We start from the raw sequence: 25611 nt of genomic DNA, 5'->3' as shown, positions 1-25611 counted from the left end.
AGAACTTTCTGAAATTCAGGTACGTTTATCAATTCAACTTTTATCACTTTTCACTCAAATATGCATGCTGATATTATAATGCTGATAATATAATTATAATTAAAACTATATTATTCACTTAGAAAAATGCAGTATAGAAGCTTTAGTGGGTTTTGGATCCCACTGTAGTACATTTAAGATATCCTGTATATATTGTTTTATAATAGGGAAACGTAAAAGCAAACACCCTATAAAAACAACAAGTTTCATATTAATTTATTATCTAATTAATGATTATTATGTATCCAGAAAGTGGATTACAAAAGCCTCTGAGGCCTTGACACCTGATATCAGGTTACAATCAGAGGTTTGATTTGGTAATGAAATCAAAGTACAGATACATATAACCATGACATTATTCATTTGAGACATGGTCAGAAAACAGAATAGTTCAAATTAAAAGTTATAATTGAAAACGCTGTAAAATATACAGCACATAATTGTAGTAGGTTAGGCAAAAAATGTCAGGATTATTATTTATACAAGAAATATAATTGATTTTGGAACAGATTTCCAGACAGATGTTAGACAATCAATGAGGCTAAAGTTGATTCCCTTGAGCATTTCGAACCATAACAAAAATTCAAATGACAGAAATATGTTTGGTTTGAAACTAAATCATCCCACACATCAGCAGCTAATTATTAATTATGCATAAACAACACACAGGCCAAAGTTAATCACATGTAACTTTAACTAAGGTTTTCATTTGTGTTTAGTTAACCTGACCTTCGGCCTTGCATTCACAGCCTGTGACATGTTTGTATGTGAATTGGGTCAGAGAGCTTTTGCTGCAAGTCAGCGTTATATCTCTCATCACGTAACCTCTCTCCTTACAGCACTGGTGACTCTGTTCAAGCTGCAGCGTCCCGTTAGTATGAATCCACCTGCAAGAAAACACAACAAATAAGGATCTGAACCACGTGTAACCAGTCCTTCTCGAGGGATTCGAACCAGCATCTCTGGAATGGGATATATATACACACACATACAGACACACATTTGTGGAAACTGTAATTATTTTTATAGTTTGGGGTTTTTTTTTTAAGAAATAAATTGTTTTTTTTTTAACAAGAACACATGAAATTAATCAGTGGCAGAAAAGACATTTATAATATTACAAGACACTTATTTTTAAAATAAATGTTGTTCTTTGAACTTTCTATGCATCAAAGAATCTGAATAATGTAAAATGTAAAAAAAAAAATCATGGTATCCATATTATAAACTTTGGGACCTGAGTTAAGCACACTTTCCTTATGGGGGCCTTTAATCACATTGGACCCTATTATTTTTTATTAGAAGTAGATTTTCTCTTTTTGTTTTCTATTTACCCTAAATTTTACACTGTGTATTTTCCAATTTTCCATAATTTAAGCACATTGTTTTGCACTATAGTTTTGTACATATAGTAAACTACAGCTGTATAGGGGATCAATATGGGGATGTGGCTCAATATTTTTACATTCATTCATTCATTCATTCAAAAAAATGCTGCAAAATGACAAATGTTCTGACAATACCCTCTAGTGGCCATAGAGCTGTTTGTCAAGGAAATAATTAATGTTTGATAGATGTGTGCTATTTGCTTTTAGTTGTATATTATCTGTGCCTTTAGCACACAATACTACAACAGACCTTCACGTGATCGTCCAGCGTAAGAGGCTTTGAAATACTTGCCTGTTGTGTGTCTTACACTGGCCATCACAAATGGGAAGCTCGACTTCCTGTGTGCAGTCAGCAATTGTTAGGTTCATTCTTGTCACTCTGGCAGCACATGTAACATTACCTGTGATACACAGAACACAATTACAGTCAGCAACATACTAAAATCATGAGTAAAAAAATAATAATAATAATAATTGTATAACCTTAAAATGTCTACTAAAATGACCATTTGTGACCCTGGATCACAAAACCAGTCACATGTCGCACGGGTTTATTTGTGGCAATAGCCAACAATACATTGTATGGGTCAAAATGATCGATTTTTCTTTTATGCCAAAATCATTAGAATATTAAGTAAAGATCATGTTCCATGAAGATATTTTGTAAATTTCCTACCGTAAATATATAAAACATGTATTTTTGTGAGTGAATGCAGCACAATCACCAACACAAATGGACAACTTTAAAGGAGATTTTCTCAATGTTTCGATTTTTTGCACCCTCAGATTCCAGATGTTCAAATAGTCGTATCTCGGCCAAATATTGTCCTATCATAACAAACCATACATCAATGGAGAACTTATTTATTCAGCTTTCAGATGATGTATACATCTCAATTTCATAGAATTGACCCATGTGACTGGTTTTGTGGTCCAGGGTCACATTTAGCATAAAATAATAATTGTTTGATTGAATGGTACAGTTCCAGCAACAGTGAAACATTTGTGTAAACCTACATGAATAGCAGCAATGATGGTCATCCCACACTCGTAACTCCTGGACACACACAAAAACATAATAATGCAGTGGTTTTATAGAAGATTCAACCAGAAAAAAACATGCACATGTGCAACAAACTTGATTTTGTTTTGTAATACTGATGTGATTTTGGTCTCTCACCTCGGCACAGGTTTGCAGTGGACACACGGTTTTCTCAACCTCAGTTCCTGTCGGACTACAGCTGAAAGACTCACACGGATTTGAAGGGTCTGTCCACCGCTCACCCACCTGAAGAAAAAACACAGTTAAATACATTTGTTAAATATGTTTTGTGCTAAATTTAGTTACCGAAAGGTCTTTTAAAGGGGCCTCTAAAACTTTACAAAACAGACAAAACTCCCATTGTGAGTAAATATGTGAACTATTTCCTTTACCTTGTAAGTCCTTCCATTGTACTCGCAATTCTTCTCAACTGTAAAAGCAAAGAAAACATACTCTGAATCTATTTTTGCAACAGTGGACCTCATGATATAATCAATGAAAAAAGATCCAAGCAACAGTGGCAGTCTACACTATGTGGTGCCAAAGATTGCCAAATTACCGCAGATGTGATTGTCACAGCAGTCAGAAACCAAGATGGAGAAGGCGCTGCAGACTGGAGTAGGTCCGGGAGGTTTGGGTGTGCACTCTTCAGTTTTAGTCTGGTTATTACATGTGCATATGTGACAGTTTGATTCCCATACTGCCCCCACCTAACACACAGACAGACAGAGGATTACTGTTATGCAGTATTCACAATAAATATCTATGTATTGTTTAAAAGAAGCTTGTGGTTGCATTAATAATTGATCTCTTACCGGCATGGGCTCACCCAATGGCCCTTTACACTCTGAAAAATAAATATGTGTGAAATGCATGTATAAATGACCCATTCTAGAGAATATCTGATTATTTGGTATTTTTGCAATGTCAGTTTTGATAACAAATGAGTTTAGCTTAATAGGAATTTTCTCATTAGGTCATGAACTGCTTTTAATTTTATAGTTGTTAATTGTACCAAAATAATAATTCTGTGTTGGAAATGTCACGGTCACTTTAATATATCAGTAATATTTAGTTGATCTTGGAATAATTATTGTTGAAAAATGTATTAAAATTAAAATTAAATAAAAAAATTAAATAATTAATAATTAATTGTCATTATTATTATTATTATTATTATTATTATTATCATCATCATCATCATCATCATCATCATCATCATCATCATCATCATCATCATTATTATTATTATGATTATTGTTATCCTAAAACTGTCCCGGTTTAAATGAAACAACAAACAAAACAACAACAACAACAATAATAAAAATACAAATAATAATAATTGAAAATTATTATTACAATTAAATAAAATGATAAAATAATATTTTGATAAAATATTTCATATTATTATTAAATGAAACAATCATAATAATAATAATAATAATAATAATAATAATATGGGCCTATGTTATATATGTTATAGCTTTAGATAAATCGGTTTTAGGATACTGAAAAAAATAAATATTAAACAGAAAGGTTGTAAGATTTTCTTGCTTCCTCTAAAGCACAAAAGTAATATTAAATCATGCATAATAATTCATTTATATTTAGCTGATTTTGGAACTATTATTGTTGACGAATTACATATTATTAAAATTAAATACATGTATTAAATACATTATTAATTGTGAACAATAATCACGTTTACAATATCAGCAATGAATAGATTTGTGGATATGAATTGCTTGTATTATTTGCGTAAATTCATTGATTAAAAACAAATCTTGAGCTTTAAAATAGTAACAGTCGTTTTGAAATATTTGGTTGAATCTGTCGTGTTGGTAAAGAAAGTCACTCACTAGTGCATTCAGACACACAGATTTGCTTGTGATCTTCTGCAAGCATTTGGTCATCAGGACAAAAGCAGCCTGATCTCAGACCAACCACAGACGTTGCAGGCACACGAACTCTGAGGAGACAGAGTGATGGCCGTGAAGCTAAAGGTAGAAAATCACGAACATGCGATCATATACCTAACCATTACGAATAAAAAAACTCTTTAAGTGACTAATGGAAAAATCTAGACAAAGTAAAAGGTGGAGCACTGGCATTTTTCCTTGAAACTCAATCTTTTAATTGAGAGGTGAAATATGAAGCACTGTGGGAATCATTTAAAGTAAAATCTTTCTCACCCGCCTCGACAGACATCATTCGGAGACTCGCGACACTCATCGTACATCGTTCCTTCAGGACATGTGATCTCTAAAATATAGTGGCACAGGCGAATGCATATTGTTATTGAGGACTGTTTCCCTTATATTTAATGAATAAGATCCATATTGGGTTGAAACTATTACACCAAAGATGTGCAGATGGTTTATTCTTTTATTTTGATTTTTCAATCAATTTTAAGCTAATGAATGTGGCTACATGCTAATGCAAACACAAACAGTATGTAAAAAGAGGATTTCTTTCTTACGAGCTCAAAAACATGGACCTTATCATCAAAGTACATAATAGTGCAGAGTATGAGTAAGCAGATTTGTATGCAGTAAGGGGCCCTTTGTACGGGCACTAACCCAAGTGACCGAGTTCAATGCTCCCAATAATCCCAAGGGCAGTGGTTTTAAACCCTTTTGACTCCAAAGCCCACCATTGTCCACAAAAATATTAAAAAGTCTGACACTCCCAGTTTAAGAGTTCTTGAGGGTTCCCACTCTTTTTAACCAATACATTTGCATATCTTTTCAAGTCGTTGGTAATTTACTGGATCTAGAATGTGTCTAGAAATCACGTTTAAAATTAGACTACTATGGCCCGGTTTCACAGATAAGGCTTAGATTAAGCCAGGATTAGGCTTTAGTTTTTTTTTAAAGCATTACTAGTGTGAATCTTGAGACTAAACAATGGCACTGACATATTTTGAGATATGTCAGTGCAAGTTGCTTTCAGTTAAAACGGCTCAATAATGCATTTTAGTCTGGGATTAGTCTTAAGCCTTGTCTGCGAAACTGGGGGCTTATGTGTTAAAATTAGACTTGCTTATGCAAGTTGTTGAGGGGGTGATTAAAATAAAAATTCCTTGAATCTTAGTTGTTTTAGATTTTGTCTTAAGGTCGTTGCACACCGAGTCCGAAATTCTCGTCTGAAATTTTCGCACGTTAAAAAAATAAATACAACCTCATGTTGTGTCAATCATGTTTACACACTACCTCCGAAATTTTCGTCCGTCATAAAAAAAAAAAAAATCAGATCGGGTTAAATGTTCTGAGTTTTTCGCATCCATAACAAGCATTTTGAGAGGTGTTTTGACAATTCAGAGCCATTGTAAAAGCAAACGCCAAAATCCAGAACTGTTTAGGATCAATTGATTCACGGAAATTGTTGGTCTTCTTACTAATATGTGGCTCCAGTACAGCAATCAAAACATCAAACTGAGCCACTAACATCCTGAAGTAAACTTTGAATCACTCTGGATAATCCTATAATATATATAATATAATATTATATTATATTTCAGGATAAATCCTTGATGAGGAGGTGGAACTGTCCTTCCGCTATACGCAATCTCAGGATTGGATGGACCCAATGTTTCATCTTTCTTTTTCTCTTTTTAAGAAGAGAGAGGACAATAAAATCATCCTCACTGTGTGAAGACTCCATTCTGTATTGTTTTGCGAATTTTTTTGCAACTCAGTATGCAAGGACCTTTACTTATTTTGAAGTCTTCTTGGGGCCCTAGTGGGCCCTGTTACCCCTTGTTGAGAACCACTGCATAACGGGACCCTTATTTATCAGTGTCCAAGAAAACTTTTAAATGGCAAATGCTCTTTGTATGGCTCAAATAATTACCTTCAAAGCTTAACCACAATTAAATGAAACACAATAAATGCTATAAAATATACCATAAATCCACCTATGAATTCCACAAATTCAATACTCAATGAAACTCAAAGGATTCATAAAGACTTGCAGGTCTCTAAAGTGATACGTAAAGGCTTAGGTTAGGTTTTAAGATGCTGACATGTTGATATTATATGTGTCAGTGTCTAAACGTACAAAAATATAAGTGTACTACTACTTTCTGAAACTATAATTTCATTCTGTTCACTTACCACAGGAGCCATTGGTAAGGTATCTCCAGTCCACACAAATACCAATCCTCTTGCACTCTGATGCTGCATATTCCAGAGAGGAACAGGCATCAACACTGGTTTTGGATGAACAGTAGTCAAACCGGCAGTTCTTCTCCACAGACGTAAGATTAATCCTTTCACTGCACTCCGCAAACACCCTGAGTAAAAGGCAAAGGTGTTAACAACACCAATTATATTCACAATTATAGTCGCAATGCAACAGGCCAAGTTGTTTATCCTTTTTCTATGAAAAAAAAATTAAAATAATTACTTCCGAAACACTACTGTTATGCTTATTGACCTTAGTTGATATAAAAATACCATACAGTGGCTTACTCATGGTGAAGAAGGTCACATATTGGAGTATTACAGGGAGGTGGAGGTGGGGGTGGAGTTATGGCAGGGAAACAAGGAACATTGATGGGTGCAGATTTGCAGTAGGGTTTCAGAGGGTCTTCTACGACCCAGTCATATGCAGTCTTATCACAGCAGTTGTCATCTTCAACCACTCCATTTCTTCGTATGCATGACTGACCACCACAAACACCTGAAAAGTCAAATGGAGCAAGTTTGCCCAGGGTTACAGCCATTATATACACTATTTATATCTTTTTTAGTTCTATAGTCTGTGATATCTGTCATAGGAACCATATTGTATATCATGTATCAATTTCCCAGACAGCAACATAGTGTCGGCCCAGATCCGGGCCACATCTAGGCCACATCTGGTACATGTGGATTCAACGCTGTCATTCAATTTAGCTGTCTGGGTTACTTTTAATCGTACAATCAAATTATTGTAATTACTTACCGCACTGTCCTATGGTGTTGTTTTGGAAGTGCTCTAATGCCAGGTTGATTAACAGATTGTTGAATGTCGAAAGAGAAACATAGGAACGGATAGGTTTGATGTAGATGTAGACCTGGCTATCACTGCTTTCAAACTTGAAGACCTGATTTTCATATGGTGGCTTTATGATTTCCTGGTTCAAAGTAGACTGGAAAAAAAAGACAATCTGCTTATCATCCAAGTTAAAGTGAACTATCATCTCCAAAAATCTGTTTTGTTGAGGAGAGGATGTGTCAGTTAAAGAATAATGGTAATTTTGGTATTGATAATAAAAGGTTTATTGACAAGCTTAGGCTATACACAATTTGTATAGACTACTGTTGATTAAGAAAGCTTAAATATTATTTACAAAAAACTGCTGCATTTAGCGATTACAATTTCTGAAAGATGGTTTCCAAACTTTCAATAGCAACTTTAGTCCACCAGAAACAAAAGCCTATTACAATTGCCTAATGTATTAAAAATGAGTTTTCATGAGGACTGGCTAGATCAGTTTAAGTTTCTTTGTGGAATCACATTTTAAAATCTTCCCTTTGCTTCTTTTTTTTTTAAACTGTCCTTTTCGTATTCTTGGCTAGAGTAAGGTGAAATGTGGACCACACATTATACCTAGATTCAAATGTATGGCTCTGGGAGACTGATACATTAGAACATTAGAAGAATCACAAGTTTTTATTATTATGAACCTACCTCCAATGTGTACTCCTCTGTTACCATAAGTGTGACAATGTCATTCCAGTACTTTAATGTGATGCCCCTAGAACAGGAATTATCAATTCCCTCGATACAGTAATAGTTGTCTACAGTAATGCTTAATCTGTGTTGCGGTTCTTTCTCCTCCACTAGAGTGTAGGTGCAGTTGTCCATGAAGTCAAATGCAATACCCTGGAAGGAAATGTAGTGAGGGTCTCCATAAATCTGACACTGGCCTGAAAAAGGAAACAGGAAAATACAATTACAATTGGTAAAATTCGTAAAAGTCACTCTTATTGTTTTCCATTGGCTGGACAAATAGATAGCCCCACCACTAACTAATCCAACTGGATGAGTCAATGTTTATATGGCAGGTTGGTTTACTTACAGTCACACTGAAAGCTCTCACAGCAAGTCTCTTTATCTGTAACCAAAGACATCTTGTCTCTAGGGCAATCCGTCCTGATTTTGGGTGTTGGGCAGATTATGGATTTTACCTCAATCACTCCAGCCTTACAGTCTTTATCAGCACAATCCTCTCTCCAAGTTTCTCCACATGACCAGCTTTGATTTCGCATCACATCTTTGCACTCGCACACTGATTAAAAAATTACATAAAAATAAGATCCCTTTAATCAACACATTGTAGCACATATAATTGAGTTTGAGGACTGTATGGTGAACATACTGTAATTCACGTGGATTTTAAATCTGAGAAATTGTTCCATATGTAGTTTAAGGAGTAGTAGGCCCTGGGGTTGTGTTATCATGTAGAATTGTATTTGTGAGTAGTAGTTGTACCTGGAGTTGTGTGTTCAGTGGTAGGCATTGTAGTATTGAATACAGGTGTCATCGTTGAAGGGGTCACTGTTGAAGGGGTCATCGTTGAAGGTATCACCGTTGAAGGGATCACTGTTAAAGGGGTCATCGTGGTCGGATTTATAGTCGTATAGTGCACTTCTTGAGGTGAGGGTGAAGTTGGAGTTGTGATAGTAGTGCCAGTGACTATAATAAAGTCTGGTGGGAATGAGAGAAAAAAAAAGTCCACTAAAAACAATATACATTTGCATTAAAGTTTTTAATGCATTCTATTATTTATTTTTTTTCACTTAATTATCACATTACTGGCTTTATATTAAGAAACTATTGTTTAAATGTTAATTCTAGCACAAGTCAAGTGTATATTTGTAGTGGTTTCCACACCTGTTGTGGTCACGGTTGACAGTGGAGTGGCATATTTTACTGAGGTTGTAGCTTCAGTTGTTGGCTGAGTTGCGTTTGTGTATTCTGTTGGTATTGTGGTTGGTTGAGTGCTCTCACGTGTTAGTGGTTGTGTTGTGGTTTTATATTCTGTTGTGCTCTCAGTTGTTGGTCGTTGTGTTGTGGTTAGTTCTTCCACTGGAGTTGTGTATGATTCTACTGTGCTCTCAGATGTTGGTAGTTGTGTTGTGGTTGTGTACTCTGTTGTCTTCTTTGAAGTTTGTGGTTGTGTTGTGGTTGTGTCTTCCACTAAAGTTGTATAAAATTCTGTTGTGCTCTCAGTTGTTGGTAGTTGTGTTGTGCTCTGTGAAGTTGGTTGCTGTGTTGTTGTTTCATCCAAAGGAGTTGTATATTCTTCTGTTGTCGTCCTTGTGGTTGGTTTTTGTGTTGTGTATTCTGTTGTGCTCTGTGAAGTTGGGGGTTGTGTTGTTGTTCCTTCCATTTGAGTTGTATATGATTCTGTTGTGCTCTCAGTTGTTGGTACTTGTGTTGTGTATTCTTTTGTGCTCTCTGAAGTTAGTGGTTGTGTCGTGGTCCTGTCTTCCACTAAAGTTGTATGAGATTCTGTTGTGCTCTCAGTTGTTGGTAGTTGCGTTGTGATCTGTGAAGTTGGTTGCTGTGTTGTTGTTTCATCCAAAGGAGTTGTATATTCTTCTGTTGTCGTCCTTGTGGTTGGTTTTTGTGTTGTGTATTCTGTTGTGCTCTGTGAAGTTGGTTGCTGTGTTGTTGTTTCATCCAAAGGAGTTGTATATTCTTCTGTTGTCGTCCTTGTGGTTGGTTTTTGTGTTGTGTATTCTGTTGTGCTCTGTGAAGTTGGGGGTTGTGTTGTTGTTCCTTCCATTTGAGTTGTATATGATTCTGTTGTGCTCTCAGTTGTTGGTACTTGTGTTGTGTATTCTTTTGTGCTCTCTGAAGTTAGTGGTTGTGTCGTGGTCGTGTCTTCCACTAAAGTTGTATGAGATTCTGTTGTGCTCTCAGTTGTTGGTAATTGTGTTGTGATCTGTGAAGTTGGTTGCTGTGTTGTTGTTTCATCCAAAGGAGTTGTATATTCTTCTGTTGTCGTCCTTGTGGTTGGTTTTTGTGTTGTATATTCTGTTGTGCTCTGTGAAGTTGGGGGTTGTGGTGTTGTTCCTTCCATTGGAGTTGTATATGATTCTGTTGTGCTCTCAGTTGTTGGCAGTTGTGTTGTGTATTCTGTTGTGCTCTCTGAAGTTAGTGGTTGTGTTGTGGTCGTGTCTTCTACTGTAGTTTTATATGATTCTGATGTCTGCTCAGTTGTTGGTAGTTGTGTTGTGTATTCAGTTGTGCTTTGTGAAGTTGGCGGCTGTGTTGTTGTTTCTTTTACTGGAGTTGTATATGATTCTGTTGTGCTCTCAGTTGTTGATGGATGTGTTGTGGTTGTGTATTCTGTTGTGCTCTCCTTTGGTGGTAGCTGTGTTGTGGTTGGTAGTTGTGTTCCAGTTGTTTCTTTAATTGGAGTGGCATATGATTCTGTTGTTGATGTTTGCACTGTGTATTTGGTTGTTTTCACAATTGTTGATGATTGTGTTATGTATTTTGTTGTGCTTTGAGTTGTTGGTGATTGTGTCGTGTATTTTGTTGTGCTTTGAGTTGTTGGTGATTGTGTTGTGTATTTTGTTGTGCTTTGAGTTGTTGGTGATTGAGTTGTGTATTTTGTTGTGCTTTGACTTGTTGGTGGTTGTGTTGTGGTTATGTGGGTCATTACAGTTGTAGATGGCTGAGCTGTTGATGTGTAAGAAATTGTAGTCGTAGTTGTAGCCGTAGTTGTTGGAATGCAGACGATTTGTCCATCAAAGCATTTACTAAGGAAAAAGAATATAAACTATAATGAATGTGAACGGTATGTGTATAGTTCTTTAAACCTTTTATCTAAAATGTCTGTCCAGCATTACAACAAGAGTCTACAAAATGGCTTACCAGCATTTATAGGGAGTGCACATTTCATCAGGAGGTGACAACACTCTGTTCATGATGTTACAAGTGCAGTTGTCCAAAGTGGTGCATTTACCTATGTTTTCATCATAATATGGGGTCTCCTCAGGGCATCTTGGATAGCAACCTGAAAGTTTCATGCAGTGCTTTATGAAAACCAAAGACATTCGGGACATTTAAACTGTTTTCATATTTCTAATTTCAAGCAGTACTGACCCAGACAGCAACATAGTGTCGGCCCAGATCCAGGCCACATCTGGTACATGTGGATTCAACGCGTACCAGATGTGGGCCGGATCTAGCCCGACACTATGCTGCTGTCTGGCGATACATTGCTGCAGCTAGATCAAGAAGCAGGAACAGGAAGGAAAAAATACCTTCAAGTTTTCCTGTAAAGTGTTTATTAGTGCCACAGGTCTTAACCTGGCCACAGGGATCGTAATGCCAGGTGTTTTGTCCCACGTCATTGTAATAGTCACAATACACCGCTGTGGAGATTAACAAACACTGTAATCACTTGACTAACTCAATAATAACCCAGGTATGTCTTTACCAGGAAATGCTCATTCTGGGAAATTCTTAATAGCAATAGAATTCAATACATACGACACAAATCTGGGGATCTCCATTTGATGCAAACGTCCTTTGCACTACATGCCTCTGCGTAAGCTGAGACAGCAGTACAGAAACCAAGAAACTTTCCTTCAAACTCACAAGAACAGGACTCCAAAACACAGGCCTGGTAATAAGGCTCTGGATCCACCTAGTAGTCATACGAATGCAACAATTATTGGCTGATTTCCTCATGGGGAAAAAATAAAATCAATTACGAGCACATTGTGTACCTGAACCAACTATCAAACCCAGAAACCATTTGATGAACTTGAAGAAAAAGGTCGTAATTGGTTGATATATAAACAGTGATTTGTTGTTAATGAACCAAGATTAACTTCAAGCAACAAACATCAGAAGCGACATTATTTAGATGACTAACGTCACTGCAAGGTACCTTCAGATGGCAATCTTTAAAGGTGTCTGATCTCAGGATCATACATCTCCGCTGAGCCCAGGCTGCACAGTAGGAGTGACGTTCACAGGGAAATATTTCTTGGGTCACATCAGAGCATGGCGGATCTGCTCTCTTCCAACTATTCCCAAAGTCCAGAACACTGGAAACTTCTGAGGAGCTGCTTGTCAGAAGGTCGTTTGTCACCTTTCCATCAAAGTTCCCACAGAGTCCCAACACTCGGCCCTAATATTCCACAGTTAAAAGAGAATATTGCGAAGTTTGAGAGAAGAGTATAGTGAAGTTTGCTGAAAGCTGCTGACTGAATGAATCGCATATAAAGCCCACAGGAAACCACCAATAACTGTACCTACTGCATGTAGGCGTAATTAAAAAAAAAAAAAAGCATCTTTCAGTTGTTTCTAGTAAATGCAGTGAGTTATGTCTTTGTACAGGAAACTTGCCCCTGATTAAGTCACAATGTGAGGATTGAATATGAAACTTAGACATAATTAAATGTGATTCCTTACTCTCCACTGAGGCTCTAGTTGGATGGTGACCCTGGTGTGTTTGTCCCAGATTACAGTGATGCCCAGACTGGGAGCTGTGATGATGATGTAGAGGCCCACAGTGTGGATGGAATAAAGGGGCTCTGCCAACAATGCATTCCCTGCCTGAGGTTTCTCAGTTACCTTCATATCGCTCAACATAAGAGTCACTGTACCCTGTCAAACATTGAGCAAGTATGCATTACAATTTTTACTTGATAGAAAGTTGAAATATTGACAACATCCAACAACAATTTATATTCACAGAAGATCATATACCAGGAGCTCCACTGAGATTGCGCGGGAACACGTCAAAGACTCGTCACAGCAAGGAACGCTCTCAGATTTAATTGCAAACTGTCCACTTGAACCTGCGTCCTTTTACAAGAAATATTAGAGGTTAAAACATGTTTGGCATGTGTTTGAGAATTTTTCCTAGTACGCTGTACAAAAACTAATTAAAAGTCAGGAATATGTTGAGCAATATTCAATCATTTGAGCATTGGTTGTTTTTTATTCATATTTGACTGTCATTGTTTCATTTTATTGATTTAGTAGCTGTTTGACAAAAGCAACTTCTGCCAAGTTTAAAATTACTCTTACTGTATTTTGTATCGAACTCCAAGGTCACCCCAAAAGGGTAATTTATCACATGGCAAACACTCACCTTCACTAGAGTGTACTGACAGTGGCCATCGAATTTGTACCATTTGGAGTCAAATGTGTGGTAATGCCCATTCCCGAAAACCTCGCATACTCCTGAACATGCCTCATCAATACAAGACCACTCACCACCTCTACATGTGCTGTGAGACACAAAATCATATCATTCAAATCCAGTGAACCCATGTTACCAATAAAAGGGTTTTTAATTCATTGTATTTTTATTGGGCAGGGTATCTCAATTGTAATTGTTTAATCTCAATTCATTTACATTCCCAGTCTGGGGAAAAACAGCTTTAGCATTCTGCAAAATATCTACTTTTTTGTACCACAAAAACAAAACCATATGGGTTTGGAACAATTATTCCTTTAAAATATGTGAACCTAGAAGACAAGGCTCTTACCATATTTTACAGTTTGTCTCCACACTCTGCCCAGTTTCATACACCCTCCCACTGAATTCACAGGTGCAGTTTTCATGAGTCACACAACCACCGTTATGATCTTCAAAAAGTCCCCCAGGACAATAACAGCCACTGATACAGATGTTATCATCAGTCTGTAAATATATAGCATCAATTTCATTCCGACTCTTGCAGAAAAGGAACACTTTAATTCTTGCATATGGTAGGATGTCATAATGTCAAAATTTTGAAAAATGCTCACCACGGGTTTGGTCAAGCTTTCACATGTCCTATGGGCAGTATTCACGGGTATCTGTAAACAGTCCACACAAATCTTTCCCACTGTGCAATCTAGAAAAAAAGCATAGAACTTAATAGAAATCTTAGGTAATGATTCTTGGAATTTTCAAATTTCATTGTTGATTTGTCAGTGCTATATTAGTTGAAAATTCAAGGGTGGAGTTCACTAAGAAAGTAATCTTGTGATTCAGAGTCCGTATGAAACAAATCTGTGTTAAAAACCACTATGCAATTCTGCAGTGCCGCTTCAATTTAAATACAAATACTAAATGGATTACCAAACCAGTGCAGATAGTGGATTAACCCCTGAATGTAGTATTTTGTCAAATGTACAAACTTGGAAAAAAAAAAAAAAACTTACTGCAAAATTTGGGACAATGTAGTTGTCCATTTTCACACAAGCTGTAATACAAGACAAACATTGTATACACAGATTCAGCTAAAAAATGTACTCAAAGACATTGTTTAAGCCTTGTTTTTATCCTTACCATTGGCGTCCACCGATAACCACTGGGCCTGGAGGTGCGACGCCTCCTGGGTGGTGGCAGCTGCACTGTGAGCGAGGACTGCAGGTCAGTTGGTTGCTCAGGTGAGAGTCTGATGTGCATCCACACCCCTCCACAGGGTCGTCCACCACCTCACAGGTGGGATCAGGGCCCGAGAGGGAACGGCAGGTACGGTTACATGCCAAAGTGGCGTAAGTAAACCTCAGGTTGCCCATGCATGAAGGAACTGAAAATCACAATGATAATTTGTAGGGTACTTAGCCATACATAGATGCTGACACATAATAATAATAAAAAGATGTTTTCACATGGTGATGTAACCAACTTTTTGTAATCATGTTAGTAGATACATCAACAAAACATGAAATGTACATATCACAAAACTGTTAGTTTATTATTTTATTTTATTATTTAAATAATTAAGTCGAATAGTGGATAGTAGTGGGGGGCGGGGGGGGGGGGGGGGGGGGTACTCTGGGTTCAGGCCGAACTCCGAGCTCGGAGCCCTCCCCCCGGACAGCACGCCAAATACGCATTAAACTTTACTCCCTCTAATTGTATGTAAGTGTGAACTCGTGAAACACTGCTTGGTGAAGCTTCAAAACCTTTGTGAATCAATTGTTTCGAACCAGTGATTCGAAGCGTGTATCAAACTGCCAAAGTCATGTGATTTCAGTAAACGAAGCTTTGTTACTTCAATACTGTTTTGAAACGTTCCGAAATTCCAATAGTTCGCAGCTAGGAGGCTATCTCGGATTTTACCTGATCTCAGGTCAATTTAATAAATTTGTTCACATTTTAATGACAAACATTTTAAAAAGAGTTGTAGTTAGTCTTTAATTGGCCAGATTAACCAAACTACCAATAAAAAAACAAGCCTTACAAATTAATAAAAGAACATATTATAAAGAAACTTTATATTTTATAGTATTAGGTGATTTGCTTATACTATTTAATAGTTTACTCTTTCAATATAGCATTTGCAATTGGTTTGTAAAAGGTGTTATGTATGTTTAAGCTGAGTTTTTGCTGCATTTACACCATTTTGACCAGCAGGCATCACAAGTGTGTCACTTCTAAACAGTGAATCATTTTGCAAATCAATTGGTTAAGTTGTTTCAAAGAGTTGGAAAGCTTGGTTTCTCTTATCACTAGTGGAAAGTAATTCCCAACATGTGTTTATCATAATTAGGTTACAGCAAGGAAGAGTTGAGGCAGACTGCAAGAGACCAGCAACCAACATAACATAGTTGAGAACGGACCAAGAACAACTGAAAATGAGGGCTACTGTATATACACACACACAGGGACAAACTAGGAAGTAAACGAGACAACTGACAAGACACAGGTGTGACACATAAGGGCAAATCAAAAACCATAGCAACTAACTAATGAGGGCTCAATTCACTACAAAAACAAGAGAAACACGGATGAAACCTTATATTTCTAATGTTTCCAATTAAAACCCAATTAAAACCTAGTGCACAAGTTGCAACCTCCAATCATATACACTTTTTTCGAGAAGAGGTTGAAACTCAAAGATACATTTCAACTTTGTTTAAATATTTTTGAAAATAACAACTCTTTGCGACATGAAAACCTATACCTTTAAAAACAACCAACCTGAATGTCACCGTATTATTTTTGCACTGAATAAAAGCTTGTCACTCACTGCAGTTTGTTTCTGATCTCCAGTCCTCAACAGTGATCCCTTGAGTTGCACAGGCTTTTGCATAATTTCCAAAGGAGACACACAAACATCCCTGTAATGCATCTGAGCACTGACATGTTCTCTTTACACAAGCCTGAGAAGAATCAAACACATATTAATAACAAGAAAACAACCATGAATTTCAAACGCATTAAATATGTTTATGGATAGGAATATATCTGTACCTCGACAAAGGGCGAAACATGTACATAATCGTGACACACAGCAAACACTCCTTCTGGATCTTTCAGTTGGTCACAGTTGTCCTCAGCAAATATCTCTGCAAATGGAATGAATATAAGTGGTCATCTTTAAAAATAACGTTAATATTGTTAAGTATAAGCCAAAACATTCTTACCATTGTCAGTGTTGATGCATCCAGTAATTGGGGTACAACTGCCCATTGACCAGGACTGGGCAAAAAGCCGAGCCGAACTTTCTATGATGCCACTAAAAGTGGTGAAGTCATCGCTGGTGTCATTATTAAAAGTTCCACAGAGACCTATTATTATAAAAATAATAAAAATTAAATAAAACTTTCAAGTTAGACTTTTTTGACCAATCGATTGTTGACCAAGATCAAATTTGACTCTATATATAATTATATTTTTCTGAAATTCTGCATGGTCCTTTGTTTGACTTGTTTGAATATGACTTATTCAAACCTTTGGTATTTTCGGTTGGTGGCAAATTCAAATATATTTGAATTTCTGGAGAGATTTGAACTTGCATTTTCAGGCCAAATGAAGTCTGAACTTGAATGAACATTGAAGACTGCCAAAAGACTGTGGTTGACTCTGAAACAAAACCCAATTACATATACAGTATAAGGAGAAAGTCATTTTTCAAAGCTTAGGTTAATATTGCACATTTCGTCAAGCTTGTATATGAATATTTCAAACTCATGAATCTAAAACATCAAATTCCAAAAGAGCATACCAGTCTGTGACAGGTCACTGATTTCAATATTGTTCATTTGTATGCTGTTTGCAGAGAAGGTATATCTTTCCTGGAATGAAAATAGCATTATTTATTTTATGAATTTCATTATAAAGAATAATGTTTGTCCAATATGCTATTATGCAATTTTGAAAAAATGTAACTACAGCCTATCCTACTGTAGTATATCTGCAGTGTTGAAATGCAAATAATAATCTCATTTTTATTGATAATTATTATTAAATATTTTACAAAAAAAAGTAATGCAAATGTTAAAAAAGAAAGGAATGTAGATAAGGAAAACAGACAAACCTGGTTGATATTAAGATATGCCTTTTCTATGACAACAGTTTGCACAGAGTACTGAATGCTCAATGTCCAGTTAAGCCCCTGGGTGACATACCAAATAGTATACATTTTAATATCAGTAAACCTCAAAATATCATATTTTAGTAAAATATTTCCATTCCAGTTACCCTTGCAGCCACAAATGTGCATCTGTCAAGTAGAGAATACTGTTTGCCATCAAATGTAGTGATGAATTGGCCCTCAATAATACACTTGGCTGGACATGTGTTTGCAGAACATGCCCATTTGCCTCTAATGCAGGTACTAAAGGGATAAAAACAACAAAAATGTCTCAAGCAGTTTTAATTTTTTTTCTACAGAATATATTCAAATCCCACATTTTTTACTTACAAAGACTGTCTTTTAAAGGCACACTGTGTAGAAATTGTGTTTTTGTCAAACAGCGACCCCTAGAGTCGCTGTGGAATACTTGCACTGTCGTGAATACCCCTCCACCCCCCACCTCCCACCCTGTACACCGGTACCTGCGTCAGGAACAGGCACAGATAGACTCCGAAGACATGATTATTGCAATTTATCATAATAGTTTGCAAATTGTGCTCGTTTACACTATTTACAACCTCTACGTTAGGCTTATTTATGTCTTGATAATTATGTGAGATATTGAAAACTGTTCTCATGATAATCGCAAGAATCAACGTCAACAGCGTCGTCTGATATCCCTCAGGACTACGTGATAAATACACCTCACAACACCTGAGTTCAGCTGGCAAACTAGTTCGTGAGACAAGCTAGGCAATAAAACATAACGCAAAAAACACGTAAGAGAAACGAGTGTTTGTTAGCAAGTCTGTTAACAGCTCTGATAACAGAAAGTTAGCTAGACATATGTGGAAATTATTGGACTGGTCTAATTATCAGCAATGGATGAACAGCATGTAAAAATTGACATACTACAAGCAAGCGCAACAACATACAACATATATGCAAACAAGTTTACAAATAAGAGATTTATTTACTGGCCACTTCATGCGTTTTCTCAGATCGGATAGCTATCTGATTTATCAAAACGGTTCCATTTACACCTGGTCACATAAATGTGTTTTTGCGAAACGGATTTAAATCCGATCTTCAATTCCCACGCTATATGCAGATTTAATGGAGTGCACGTCACCGAAAGCAACAGATATGAACTGCATTTTATTGATCATCAGCTAAAATTTCAAAATCAAAGACCGCAATAAGAGAGAGCAGTAACAGCCCTGGTAAGATCATTTCGTTTCTTTACTTTTAATGATGATGATTGTGTGTTAAGCGTCTGCGACTTACTTTCACTTTGATTTGCGATAGTTTGCACGTTGGCTTGATGAATAGATGCTCAGCTGCTCATCTGCGGTGATGCGTGTTCCAGTAGCGTCGTCATATCTGGCTATAACATATAGCCTATAACACGCTCTCACACGTCATTTATTTTTTTAGCATTTTTGGGAGGAGTACAGTTTACATATGTGGTTTCAACAACCAGATGCATTTTCACTTGTCCAGTTTCGTCTGGAATGCGTCTCAGACCTCCTCCTGAAGTGGTTTGAGATTCAAATCCGTCTTGAATGCATTTCGGAGGGCATTTACAACTGGTCTTTTCACGATCGGATAGCTATCCGATCTGAGAAAACGCATGAAGTGGCCAGGTGTAAACAGCCCCCATGACAAAAAAATACGCACGAAAGCCGAAAACAAACGCTGGTTGGCCTCTCACGTCCAAATTTGAGGAAGTGGTGGGGGAAGTGACGTATGCCGTAAAGCAGTCGAATTTTGTAGTTCGTTTTGTGCTCAGGTTACTACCCGAACGCCGAAGTTACGTAGTGCCAGTAAAAGTGATACAGACCCCATCAGGCTATGGCAGACGTGTCATTCAACCTATTGTAAGTCGATGTACCATCACAAGGGTCTTGGAAATATATTATGAAGGTTGAAAAGCTACATAGTGTTCCTTTAATAAACCTTGTTTATATTCTTAACAAATAATAATAATAATAATACTATTATCAGGTTAATGTTTTCTTTTCTGGACTAGTTTCTTCTTCATTGTTTCCCTTTGTTTCTGTTCCTGTGCCCTACGTTCTCGTTTCTCATTTGTTGTCATTATTTCATTTGGTTTCCCTGATTATTGATTCCTGTCACATCGCATCTAGTGTCCTTGTGAGCACTGTATATTTAATCCCTCAGTGTCAGTTAGCCTATTGTCCTGTATTTTCTATGATGTTGCATGCGTTAGTTTGCTTCTGGTCTTTCTCATATACTTCTGGTTTAGGATTATCTTCTTTGTTTTGTTCAATAAACTACATTCCTCTTCCTTGCCTGCCCTGCATGTAACAGAATACAGGACGGACCAAGAGAAGATTTAAACATGGATCTGCCAGTCGTTCACCTCCTCCTCCTCATTTCCTCATTCCTCACTTTTTCATTTCTCTCTTTTTTCTTTGACTAGATTTAATGAGAACTTAAAATAACTTGTTCCCCTGCCCATTTATGGAATTTCGAGGGAGGTTTCAGGACTTTGTTAAGCTAGTGCTCTTGCAGAGTAGTTCCTCTTTCACCGTGGGTGAGATGGAGGAGGACCATCTATGCCACTCGCACGCTATGGACCTCGAGCCTCAGCCCACCCCCACCTCAGACCCTGAACCTGACCCCCACGCCCCCCACAAACATAGAGCCATAGCCTAAGCTCGCAGAGGACCCTGTGTCATTGGAGAGTTAAACCCTGGAGCCAGTGCCTGCAGCCATGTCCATCCTAGAGGATGTGCTAGTAGAGCTTGACATCCTGGAGCTGATTCCCATTCATCACCCCAGGAGCTTTATTAATAACAGGAGCTTTAGTTTGCTCCTGTTATTTCTCCTATGTTTCTTGACATCCTGGAGCTGATTCCTATTCATCACCCCAGCCCTGAGGTTGAATTGTTCCCTCCAGTCCAAGTGAATGTAATGGACTCTCTGGTCCTGACCAGTTCCCTGGCCCTTCCTCCTCCACTGGTCCCATCTAGCATTCAAGTCTCCTGCGTCTCCTCTGGTCCCGCCCAGCTCCGGTCTTCCAGTCTCCAGCTCCACCTTTGCAAGTAGATCCCCTGGCCCATAACTCCACCTCGCCCTGTTGACCAGTTGGCTCCTTGCCCCCACGGCTCCACCTGGGACCGTCATCCTCATGGCTTCACCTGGCTCCGTTGTCCCGGCTCCACCTTGGTCAGTTGTCGTTCTGCCTGAGGCATGGACTTCCAGTCCTTTGGAGGTGCCATGTCCCTCCACCCCTTCAGCTTTGTTGGGCTCTACCTTCCCTCCAGCTCCACCTTGGTCCTTGGTCTGCATCAGGCCTCCGGCACCCTGGCTCCAGCTCAGCCGCTGGTCCCCACAGGTCCACCCTGGCCTCCAGGACATACATCCGGTCTCTGTGTTTCCTCGGCTCCGCCTGGATCTCCAGCTTTCCTGGCTCCATTGCTGGTGGTCGGACCTCTGACTCCAACCTCGCTCCTCCCTCAATTGGTTTCACCATGGACCCTCATCCTTGATATACTCTGGGTTGTCAGCTATTTCCTCCCTCTTTCATCTCCTCCATGGCTTCTCCCTTCACCCACTCACCCGTAGACTATTCCTCCCATTCCCCCATGAACTCTTCCTTCCCCAATTGATTTCCCCCACCACCACCACTACCGGAAGGGGGGGATGATGTCTGGTCTATGTTCTTTTTTATGGACTTTTAGTTTATTTTTCATTGTTTCTCTGTGTTTCTGTTACTGTTCCCTTTGTTTCTGCTTTTAGTTTGTTGTCGTAGTTACTGATTTGATCTCCCTCATTATTGATTCTTTTTACCCGTGTTCCATCTAGTTTCCTTGTTAGCTTTGCATATTTAAGCCCTCAGTTTCAGTTAGCCAACTGTTGGATGCACTGTACATAACTATTCCATATATATTATTTTTTTTTAAAAATGACATAAATAGATTTTATATAACCAGAATTATCTAAAATATTGTTGCCAAATCATTAGTTGAGGAAGTTGAGGAGGAGGAATCTATTGAGAAAAAATTCTAGTTCTCACCATGTCTGACACTTTGTTCGACGTTCCTGCCCTGGAGCATACGTTATCTTAGCATGTACACATGGACATTCTTCCACATTTATGGAATGGTAACCATCAGCATGATCATTCAGGACCTTTCCTGAAATTGCGAAAGAAGAAAAATTGTCCAAATTATATTATAATTAATAAAATAAATCTGGATTATTTTTGCATCATCTGAAAAATGACCAGTTATTTGAGGCATCATTGATGAAGTTAAATACTTAGGTTAGAGGCTTGTTCTAAAAACAAAAAATAATAATAAAAAAAAACCTATTAAATTAAAATTAAATATCTGTGAAAACACATCTCCTTTTGTTAATGCTAATCAAGGACCAACCTTCAGCTGGCAGGCAGGTGCTAGTAAATTCTGTGGTGTTATTCTTTGGGTTGCTGCAGGTTGGCGGGAAAGCAGGCCCATTCTCCAAATAGTACAGGTCTCCAGGACAAAGAGGTTTGGCTGCAAACAAGATGAATTCTTACTATTTAAAAATTATAAACAAAAATGAATATGATACATTTCTCATTAAGTTGTTAAAACTGTGGTTCTTACAGCAGTTGGTTTTCGATCTCCAATCTGACCTGAATGGATCGGAGATCCCACACATAAGCGAGATCTCTTTAAAAAAGGAGCAGTTTGCTTCCTTATGCCACAAGCCATTCATATGTTTCTTACATAGAGTCATGTAGGTGTTATATTTAGGCAACCCAATACATCCCATAGCATAGGATAAAACCTCACAAACCTAAACAAAAAATATAGATATGGTTAGTAGGCAATCAATGCATTTTAAAATATTTTATAGTTTATAATACAGTACATCATGTAATCCTTTGCATATTTTACAAATATAAACCATAAGACAATGCATTATAGGATTATAAAGGATAACTTTATAATTCATTTTATGTACAGGCTTCATAGAAAGAACAACACTGTAAACAGTTCTGGGTAGTAATTGATTATATGTAATCTGGATTACCTAATCAGATTTAAAAAAAAATACTTGTAATTAGATTATTACATTTTAAAATACTCATAATCATAATACAGTTACTTTTTTATTGATTACATTATTTAATATTCACAAAATGGCATAAAATGAAATAATATTTATTTTTCTTTATATATATTTTTTTTAATCTATATGGTACAATATTATACTATCCAATCAATGGTTTAAACAAGTAAGGTCAAAATAAATAAAGTAAATTTTATTGCAGTCCTAAACTTTTGCTATTTTTTTATGGTAAAGGGCTGGCAATTTAACCAGCTTTTTTTTATTTTTTTATTTTTTATTTTAATGAGTTTACTGTTCATATTTGTTCAGCTGTGCAGAAACTCACATTGTTTTGCTGTGCAACAGAGTCTTGTGTCAGGCATTGCCCATCAGAGAGAACACTGGCAGATATCAGCTGTTGCATAGTTTCTATGAACAAAACACCATCAAAAATTATTATATTATTATATCTTGACACTCGTTATTTAAACAGTACATACTAATTGAGCACACTTACCTAAGCTGTTCTTGTGCCCACAAAGTCCACTCATACTGTCCACTAAATCCTGGTCCAGTTCCACCTATAAAAGATGTGTTCAAAGATTACATATAAAATATAGTACGGTCAGAGTATAGACACGCAATAATGCAACAATCACATATTTTTGGTTCAATTATGTTTGTTAAATCAGTAAAGAATTTTACAATCTTTCTGACTGTAGTCTTTAAAGGAAACTCACCCAGAGTGAACTGACACCTTTAGAGACACTGTACCAGGTGACAGACAATGGCAAAACTTTGCTTTGGAGCCTGGTATAGATTCCATAATGAAACACATACTGATAAGTGTGGTCGTATGGAAGGGGAATTCTGTGAAAAGATCAACAATTTTTATTTCATTTTATGTGTGCTTTAAAAAAAAACTGCCTTATTATTAAAGTACAATCAACTTTGATGTTTAAGTCATTTCAACTTAAATTACATTAAAACAAGTTGAATCAACTTATTTTGATGAGTTAAAGCAATGTAAAAAAACATGTTGTCCTAACATCACTTTTTTTTTTTCTTTTTTTTTTCACAGTGAGGATATACTAACAAAAACATTTGAATCAAGAAATACTTCTAAAAACGTGGCCCATATATTTTGGTATCTTGCATGACATAGTATTAATAAAAATGTAAATATGTTTTTGATTAATTTCATGTCAAGCTTTTATGTATTCTAGCAATTTCGGTCGGCAAATATTTGATTTGCTAAATTAAAATCTACTATTTGATATATGATTTATATTAGGAAAAAATATGAGATGAAACCAATATTAAATAGCACACACAGCAGCTTTTATAATTATATGCTAATGTCATAAAATCATAAATACAAGAAATTACAAGACAATTACAAGTAGTTCTATACAAATACAGAAATTGTATTCAACTAATCTAAATATAGAAATGCCAAACCTGCTGCCTTCCACTGTAACAGTGTTATTGTGAATGAGAGTCGTGATTTTATTGACAATGATCTCCACTCTGTCCATCAGGCCGTTCGGTCCACGCTGGACAATGATATGACAGTTCACTCCAGCATGAGTGAACCGAGTGAGCGTTACAGGACATGTGGACTTCAGATGAAATGCGGTTTTGTTGAAGGTATAAAAGACGCCGCTGCCATACGTCTTACACACATCTAAAAAAAAAAGAAGAAACCAAAACGAATAGGACCAAAGTAGACATAACAGCTCATTACTGAAATGTATGTATTTTTTGTGACAAATGGTTTGTCTCATAACAAAACCAAGTCTATTTTTTTTCTCACTATAATACTAACACATTTATAATTGGACATGTAACCAAGCATGTATTAAAGTAGATAAAATGCAATACTTTCTTACTTTGAGCTGCAAACCCTGAGTAGATGTGGCCTGCAAATAAAATCAGAAAAATTTTTTTTTTAAATAAATGTTAAAATAAAAACAATTAACTAATCATTAGTCAATATAGCAAATTACTTACATGCTTTAATAAATTAAACTATATAAATAACTTAAGTAATAAAAATGAACCAACCTGAGAATACAACAATTATTCCTAAAAATATTGCCTGTTGCAGAGCCATGCTATCTGATAACCTGATAATCTGCTCACTGGTGCATCAGGACTACAGAAATGTGTCTTGAGGCCCTTTTATGATGAGATCCACTTCACCAATTTGAATAGCATGAGGAAATAGCCACTAGATTAAACATTCACTATATGCACATGAACTAATAAGGGAGTATGGAACACAAGAGCAAACAAAGAGCTTTTCATATGTTCTCATTAGACAACTGTGGAGAAAATCCAAAGATTACTGTGCAAATCTCTTTATTTGACACTGCTTTGTTGTTTACCTGTAATGGCACGTAGGTCATTCTCTATTTGATATAGTTCCTGGTTCTGCTCTGTGAACAGGTGGATTTGATTACAGGAACTTAGCTTGCTGATGGGAATAAGATCCCATAACTCAATCACGGAAAATGTGCATTTAAAGAACACTCTAATCCCAAACATTCCAAAAAATGTTTGCAGCGATGCCATGGAAGAAGCATTTTTGATTCCAGAACCTGAACAGTTCTTAAAATAACCTTATTTTTCTCTTGAAGAACCCTTTTCCACTTTGAAGAACCTTTTGTGCACTGGATGTTAAAGCTTCTTCGATGCCAATGAAAAACCTATGCATTTACTTTCTAACATCCTCAAACTTTAAAATGATTCA

At 36.8% G+C, this 25611-nt stretch overlaps 1 protein-coding gene across 1 annotated transcript; it reads right to left on the bottom strand.

The window, feature by feature from the left end:
• LOC307157683 (uncharacterized protein) lies at positions 1-24972 on the bottom strand (the record flags this gene model as incomplete). The annotated part of the gene is made up of 43 exons (XM_079869610.1): positions 1-926; positions 1720-1828; positions 2445-2484; positions 2608-2715; positions 2862-2899; positions 3029-3179; positions 3285-3316; positions 4329-4438; positions 4662-4731; positions 6585-6763; positions 6942-7152; positions 7417-7603; positions 8146-8384; positions 8537-8746; positions 8950-9165; positions 9352-11231; positions 11347-11488; positions 11739-11849; positions 11968-12124; positions 12371-12613; positions 12898-13092; positions 13195-13293; positions 13583-13721; positions 13983-14137; positions 14245-14333; positions 14644-14684; positions 14771-15014; positions 16461-16593; positions 16685-16779; positions 16858-17001; positions 17165-17296; positions 17439-17508; positions 17751-17828; positions 20685-21273; positions 21835-21955; positions 22196-22315; positions 22409-22601; positions 23203-23285; positions 23374-23437; positions 23597-23726; positions 24318-24543; positions 24749-24778; positions 24924-24972. The coding sequence occupies 43 exons, from the start codon at positions 24970-24972 to the stop codon at positions 755-757; spliced, it is 7824 nt and encodes a 2607-aa protein (XP_079725736.1). The 3' UTR covers positions 1-754.
• Between the last annotated feature and the right edge of the window lie 639 nt (positions 24973-25611).

Source organism: Squalius cephalus (assembly GCF_949319135.1).
Source record: "Squalius cephalus genome assembly, chromosome: 4".
NCBI classification, from domain to species: Eukaryota; Metazoa; Chordata; class Actinopteri; order Cypriniformes; family Leuciscidae; genus Squalius; species Squalius cephalus.
Note: the sequence above shows the minus strand (reverse complement) of the source record. Positions and strands in the feature narration are given on the sequence as shown.